This window comes from Diceros bicornis, chromosome 4 (assembly GCF_020826845.1).
Source record: "Diceros bicornis minor isolate mBicDic1 chromosome 4, mDicBic1.mat.cur, whole genome shotgun sequence".
In the NCBI taxonomy this organism is placed as follows: Eukaryota; Metazoa; Chordata; class Mammalia; order Perissodactyla; family Rhinocerotidae; genus Diceros; species Diceros bicornis.
Genome location: NC_080743.1, coordinates 60,563,584 through 60,570,971, shown reverse-complemented (window position 1 = coordinate 60,570,971; position 7,388 = coordinate 60,563,584). Strand labels below are relative to the sequence as shown.

The 7,388-nt window shown below is 56.0% G+C and overlaps 1 protein-coding gene across 1 annotated transcript; it reads left to right on the top strand.

Moving 5' to 3' along the window:
• Positions 1–553: 553 nt before the first annotated feature.
• ETV3L (ETS variant transcription factor 3 like) lies at positions 554–5,788 on the top strand. Its single transcript, XM_058537499.1, has 5 exons — positions 554–614; positions 720–957; positions 1,211–1,400; positions 1,799–1,919; positions 5,319–5,788. Exons 1-5 carry the CDS (start codon positions 554–556, stop codon positions 5,786–5,788), a joined length of 1,080 nt encoding a protein of 359 aa, XP_058393482.1.
• The last annotated feature ends 1,600 nt before the right edge of the window (positions 5,789–7,388 follow it).

Genomic DNA, 7,388 nt, shown 5'->3' with positions numbered 1-7,388 from the left:
ACAACCACAAAATCCCTGCTCTTCCCAAATGTAAAATTGTTCTAAGTGCTATAAAGGTATGGGTTTGTGTATCTGCCACCTCCTCCCACTCAAGGTTTACAAAGAGCCAACGATTAATTACATTTTCTCTTGTCTTCTCTTGGGAAAAACTCCAATCCTGTTAAGCCCTGAGAAGAGATCTCATTCTCTGTCTAAATCCCCCAGCAGGGGCAGGAGGTAGGACCCTTTGCATTCCTCTCCATCTATTTAAGTGCCTCAGCCCAGAGCCCAGAGTCAGGTCAGCACCTGGCCAGTGAGGAGGTCCCCAGAGGAGTCTGGGCCCTGCCTGGGTGTGGGGGAGCTTCCTGCCTCAGACCCCACTCCCCTCCCTCAGTCTCCCTTTCTCCCCTCCTCTCTTCCCTCTTCTCTCTTTCCTTCCTTCTTTGCCTTCCTCCTTCCTTCTTCTTTTACCGCCTTCTCCCCTGCCCTCTTCTTTACCCTTCCTCCCAAGCGGTGACCAGTGACCGTTTCCCTTCAAGGCCCAGACTCCACACTGGCTCCTCCGGAGTGGACCATGCACTGCAGCTACTTGGCTGAGGGCATCCCTGCCATCGCCGGCAACTCCTGGATCTCAGGTGAGCCTCTGCCAGGTCTCCCACCCAGGCTCCAGCGACAGCCCAGGGGCCTCCTGAGCAGCCACTTGCACTCGGCACTCACACTTCCCTCTCCGCCTGCCCTAGGCTTGGCCTTCCCCGACTGGGCCTACAAAGCTGAGTCGTCCCCGGGCTCCCGGCAGATCCAGCTGTGGCACTTCATCCTGGAGCTGCTGCAGAAGGAAGAGTTCCGCCATGTCATCGCCTGGCAGCAGGGAGAGTACGGGGAATTTGTCATCAAGGATCCAGATGAGGTGGCCCGCCTCTGGGGCCGCAGGAAGTGCAAACCACAGATGAATTATGACAAGCTGAGCCGGGCCCTCAGGTGAGCGGAGGCTGCCAATGTGGCTAGAGAGGGCAGAGTTCAAAGAAAAGGGCTGTGGTTTCTGGCACCCTGGTCCGATGTCCAATTCTCACCCCTCCAAGGCTTGGGAAATGATCAGTGTGCAGAATGCCGAGCGGTTCTCCAGAACAGCTTGGGTTGGTCTTGCTGGCATGGGGAGGGGGCGTGGCTGGGTCTCTGACTGCTTTCCCTGCCCACTGGGCCAACTCTCTATTCTCAACCCTGGAACCTCCAGGTATTACTACAATAAGAGGATCCTGCACAAGACCAAAGGGAAAAGGTTCACTTACAGGTTCAACTTCAGCAAGCTCATCGTGGTCAACTACCCTCTGTGGGAGGTGCGGGCTCCGCCACCCCCCCACTTGCTGCTGGGGGCCCCTGCCCTGTTTCGGCCAGCGCTGGTGCCCATGGGCGTGCACAGCGAGGTAGGCACGAAGGCAGCCCCTGTCCCCAGGGCTCCACCAGGCCCTGCGCCTCTGCCTAGGTGGCCCCCAGCCCCCCTCCCTTCCTCGGGGGCCCATCAGCCTCCACTACTCTTCTCCCCCTGCATCCTATCTGAGTGCCCCAGAGGCAGGGAGGGTACTCTAAAGCACTCACATATTTAACAGTCTGTATGGGACAGTACCCACCATGAGAGAGGGCGACTCCTGTGCTGGGCATCACTCCCTTAGTGGTGGGTCACAGGGCAGGGGGCGGGGGTCTCAGGGGAGGGGCCAGGGCATTTCGTTGTTTTAACAAGTGGTCGTTAAAACAGTGTGTAGTGGGGAATACATGCCAGGAAGAGCCCATTCCACTCCCACACCTGCTTCTCCTTACTCCCCAGCTCCTGCACAGCATGCTGTTCACCCATCGGGCCACAGTGGAGCAGCTGGCTGGACAGTGGACCCCCCGAGGGCCACCAGAGGCCTCTGGGGACAAGAAGGGGAGCAGCAGCAGTGACCACTGTGAGTGCTGGGGACTGGGGAGGGCTCAGGGAATCTTAAGCAGAGGAAGGGAGGACCCTCCTGGCTGAGCACATGGGTGAGGGGCCATGAGACAAGGGATAATACAAGTCGTTCATTCATTCATTCAACACACATTTATTGAGCACCAGCTATTTACTAGGTGTGGGGGTTCAGAGATGAAAGATAGCCCTCAGGAGGCTCAGAGACTAGTGGGGGGCAGAGATGGGAGGACGGCTGGTGACAGGTGCTGAGATTCAGGGACGCACAAGATGCTCCCGGAACGCAGAAGAGCTGGAGCTTCCCGGAGGAGGCTGCACCTGAGCAGGTGAAGCAGGTGGAGAAAGGTGCCCAGGCAGAGGGAGCAGCGTTTGTACAGCAAAAACCTGGGCAAGTGCAGCAAATCTGAAGATCTGCTGGTAGCTTCTGGTCAGAGAGTGAGTTATGCAACGGGAGTGGCGGCAAGGAGGAGGGTGAGAGATGAGGCTGGCGGGGCAAACAGGCATCCAGTCACGGAGGGCCGCGGTGACACCAAGGGGGCCGGACTTTCCCCGTAGGCACAAGGGCCCCAGGAGGGAGAGGCACGTTTAGATGTTCGTTTTATAAAGGTGACTTGGGTCAAATGCAGAGTTTGTGTTCAAGGAGACGTAAGACTGGTGTTGGGAGGCTTTCGAAGATAATCGAGGCGGACGATGGGGCCAGAACCAGGGCAAGGACCATGGGATGAAGAAGAAGGCCCAACTGAAGAGGAGTTGGGAAGATAAAGTTCACTCACTCATTCATTCACTCACTCACTCATTTCTTCTTTCAACAGATAGTTAATGATCTCCTGTTTAATGTGCAAGGCACTGTCCTAGGGCTGGGGGTGCCAACGTGAGCAAGACTGCCTGTATAGGGCCGGCCCAGTGGCGAAGTGGTTAAGCCCGCACACTCCGCTTCGGAGGCCCAGGGTTCGCGGGTTCGGATCCTGGGCGCACACCGATGCACTGCTTGTCAAGCCATGCTGTGGCGGCGTCCCATATAAAGTAGAGGAAGATGGGCACAGATGTTAGCCCAAGGCCAATCTTCCTCAGCAAAAAGAGGAGGATTGGCATTGGATATTAGCTCAGGGCTAATCTTTCTCATACACACACAAAAAAAGATTTAAAAAAAGACTGCCTTTATAGAGCTTGTAGTCAAGAGGGGGTTTGCAGACATTCAGCTAATAATCCAACAAAGAGGTATGTAATTATAACTGTGCTAAACTGCTACAGAGAAGTTCAGGGTGCAGAGATCACCCAGGAAGACTTCCTTGACAAAGTGACATTTGAGCTGAGATCCAAAATGTAAATAGGTATCAGCTTAGCTCAGAGGAAGAAAGGAGAGCATGGCAAGCAGAGAGAACAGTGTGTGCAAAGGCCCTGGGGCAGGAAACAGGAACTGGGAGAAAGCCAGTGTGGCAGCACATGGTGAGAGACAGAAGGTGGAAATGTAGGCAGAGGCCAGCTCTTCCAAGGCTGTGAGCTTGAAGTGACAACATCAGATTTTCTGTGAAAAAGATCACAGAGACCAACCCAAGGCTCTTATACAGAGGCCCAAGACCTACCCCTCCACTCCAGGCAATTTCAGAGAATAAGGACCCTTGGTTTTAGCCCCACCCCCAGTGCAGCTGGGGGCACAGAGGTCCCACCTGCCAGAGAATGCAGGGTGCCTGGCTCTGGACCCCCATGAGCGCAGCTGAGGCTGTGGGCATGGGGCGGCCCAGGGCCAGCTGGGACTCGCACAGCCACCAGTCTGGCAGCCTGGAGCCAAACAGCACCTGAACAGCCCTTCCTGTTCTTCCACCTCACCCACCCCTTCCCAGCTCTGGAATGCCTTGGGCACACAGCTTCTCCCTTTGGGAAACTACGAGGAAAAAAAGAGTGTCCCTGGCGAGCTCCAGCTTGGAGTGGCTATTTTGCAGCTCCCTGCCCTCTGTGGGCACACACGTGCCCTGCCTGTGCTTGGGCCCTGAGGCATGCTAAGCAGGTTTAGGTCACCAGAAGGCCAGCAGCAGCCACACGCCCCACTTCTGGATTCGGATTCCAGAAGGCTGTGCCAGCCCCTCACTCCACATTCATTCGGAGCATTGGTGCCAAGAGAAGAAGCCGCTTCTGAGCAAAAGAGCGGCCAAGGCTGTTGAACCAGAGGCCAGAAGCTGCAGGGCTGGTGCTGTGAAGGGGTGGGAGAGAGGAAGGAGGATTCTAGAACTATCTCCTCATGCCTATTCAGCTGCGTGTCTCCAAGGGGAGACAATGCCCCGACCTCAAGAGCCCCCCCCAACCCCCCCCCCAGGACACAACCTTCCTGGGGGAAAACAGCAATCTCCGCCTCATCTAAGGACCCACGGAAAGGGACAGCAACCCAGGAGAGGGTACGTCCTGGCAGGGCCTCCACGCTCTTCCTCACGGAGGATCCTTCTGACTAGTTTTCCCTTCATAGATCCCACTGCACAAATACCGTTTCTATCAAATCGGATGTCCAGTTTTTATTAACTATAGTCCCACCGATGTGATCATATTGGGTCGATACCTGCTCTTTTAGTTAAATGATGTGGACTTGCTAAGAAAATGTGGAACTAGACTTAACGCTTTTTGAAATATAGAAAGCGGTGTGAAGTGCTGTATAATCATCCCCAGAGACCCCAGGCGGGGAGGCTCTGTCGTAGGATGCTGGCAGCGTGGAAGGGGGAAAGAGGGAGGATTTGGAAGGAATGGGAGCAAAAGCTTCTTAGAGGAGGAGAGCTAGCCGCCAGAGGGGAAGGCTGGGGCTCACCCCAGGTGCCGGGCCTCAGAGCTCTGCAGCCCTCTTCTCACGAATGATGTTGCTTGATCTTAGCTAGGAGACGGGATTTTATGGACCAAGGAGCAGAGGTCTGAGAATTTAAACGACCAACCCAGGGCCACACAACCAGTTCTTTGCGCAGTAGAACTAGAGCACTTTGCGACAGGAACAGGGAGAGTGAAGAAGGGATTCGTTGGGTTACCGCAAAAAATATCTTCATTCATTCATTCCGCGCATTTTCATTGAGCCCTTAAAATGTGCCGGGCTGAGCTGGATCCAGGGGAGAATAAAACAAACACAGCTCCTGCCCCCACAGAGTTGGGGACACCGACAATAAATAGTCACGCAAATGACTACCTGATTCTAACTGAGGGAAGGGCCCTGGAGCAGAGGTACTGGAGTGATGGAGGGGTGCGTGCTCCCCCAGGAAATGACATTTACATGAGAAAAAAGGAAGGCGCATCGGGCGGGCAGCAAGAGGAAAAAGCAGTGGGAAATGGGCGGAGAAAGGAGGCGTGTCCGACCGGTGGGCACTCGCCTAACCCTGTCTCCCTCTTTCTCTTTCTCTCTGTCTCTGTCTCTCTCTCTCTCTCCACTCAGGCTTTGGCCCTGCCCCAGCCCCCTGCCGGCTCGGCCCTTGCTGCCATCTGGGGAGCCCCCGAGAAGAGCTGCCCAGTTACTCCTCCTTCACCCCTCCCACCCCACCCCTTCTCCCCTCCGACTGGCCCCGCCTCCCAGGACCCTTCTTGCCCGCACTCCCCGCAGAGCCGCGGTTCCCAGGGGCCTCCAAGCCAGACTCCCTGCTCCCAGGACCTGCGTGCCCCCCCGCGGCCCGGCATTTTCCGGGGCTTCCCGTATTGGCCGGGCCGGCACAGGGGGCTGGTGAGGGGCTCTGGCTCTTGTCCCTGAGGCCCCAGGTAAAGTCCGATCCCATGATGGAGGCAAAGGGGCGCCTGGATCCCAGGGAGGGCTCCTCCTCAGAGACGCACGGACCCAAGACTGGGGAGGAAAGCCCTGTGTCCCCGAATCTGGAGAACTTCAAAGCAGTGTGGCCCTTGGATCCTCCTTAACTGGGGAGGAAGATGTGAGGTGGGGGGTCCCCCAAACTCTCTCTCTCCTCCTGTCTACCTCCCTTCTGGCTTTGCACCTTCCCTGGCTGGAAACAGGTTTAAATTGCAGGAGGAACTGAAGGGATGGAGTTGTACCCAAGTGAGTGGGAGCCATTGCAGGGAGGAGCATAAGTGGGGATGGGGAAGACCGAGGCAGGGTGCCCCTCCCCTCCCACAAAATTGCTAATCAGATTGAGGAGACATTCTTAATCTCAACTTTTTTTTGAGGGAGTAAGGTTTCCATCATATGAAGCCCACCAGACCTGCCTACATGAGGGGAGTTAAGAGTCTAGGTGGTGGAGGATCAAGAGTTGTTTGTTCCCTGAGTCTGGGGGCAACTCCTTTTTTCTCTGGGGCCCATGTCCCCTATCCAGGCTAAGGTCTCAGTCCCTCTCCTGCCCGTCCACGCGCTTCTCTGCCATGCCTCTGATTTCTGTGACCCTGGGAGCTCCACCCCACACAGGCACTCCCTTCTATCTCGGTTTCCCCCAGACCCAGGCAGGTGGGGTAGGAGGGACTGGCCTCCTCAGCTCTGTAGTCTCCACTGCAGACCATGAATAAAATGCCCTTGGCAAACTGCCCTCTTGGCTGACCACCCCTGCTGCATTCCTGCTGCCCTCTGACCTGGTGTGGAGCTAAACATCACCCAATATTCCTGACGGGAAGGGGCGAGGGGGGCTTGGGAGGAGGGCCTGAGGCCTGGACAGAAGTAGAAATCAAGCCAGCCAGTCTCCTCCCTCCTGCTGCCGTCATCTTTCAGAGAGAGGCTGAAAGAAGCTGCCTGGGCCATGTGGGAATCCAGCCTCAAGGAAGGAACTTAAGAACAGAGCAGGGGTCTTTACAGAATGACCCTCAGATCCCTGCCATGGACTGCTGAGTAGACTTCTAAGGGGGGGGGTGAAGGAAGGCATTGGCAGGGGTCCCTCTTCCTCTGCGCCCCACGTCCTAAAAATGACAGGGGAGCTGATTGAAGCATTGGGTGGCTAGGGGAGGGGGGACACGTGAGAGAGGGTCTTTTGCTCAACAGAGGAAATGCCAACAGAGAAGAATGTTCCAGGAGCCAAGGCGTTTGAACCATATTGCTCTCGTATCCCTAGGCTGCTAATTACAGGTTTACGATTTGTCTCCACTTCCTTTCTATGACGGGAATCAGGAACTAAGGAGGCACAGAGGGTCCCTTTGTCCATCGTTTGTCCCGGTGTGTCCCTCCCTCAGGGCTCCCCCTGCATTTTGCTTTCTGCTGCCTCTCAGTCCTGCTTTGTGACTGATGCATCATTCTCACGAAGGGAACGGGGAAGGAGAGACCCAGAGCAGGGCACAGTTAGACACTTACCCACAGAAAGATTGACATGAACAAGGAGCCCAGCCCCTGGATATAGGCCAGAAGAAAGGATCCATGAGTGTTCTTCATCTCAGTCTCCTTCCCTCACCCCAGATGCCTCACCTGGGGACCTCAGAGTGTCTGTCCCAGGAGATCCCAGGGGCTACAGTGAAAACTGCTTCTTGCTTGCTTCCAAAGCTGCAGGCCCATCCCCAGCCCCGTGGGAAGGATGAACCCCCA

Excerpts from the sequence above, each read along its gene's own strand:
- ETV3L (XM_058537499.1), top strand. The coding sequence starts at position 554 with ATGCACTGCAGCTACTTGGCTGAGGGCATCCCTGCCATCGCCGGCAAC. Across the intron at positions 615-719 it reads CGGCAACTCCTGGATCTCAG|GCTTGGCCTTCCCCGACTGG; the intron begins GTGAGCCTCTGC and ends CGCCTGCCCTAG. Across the intron at positions 958-1,210 it reads AAGCTGAGCCGGGCCCTCAG|GTATTACTACAATAAGAGGA; the intron begins GTGAGCGGAGGC and ends TGGAACCTCCAG.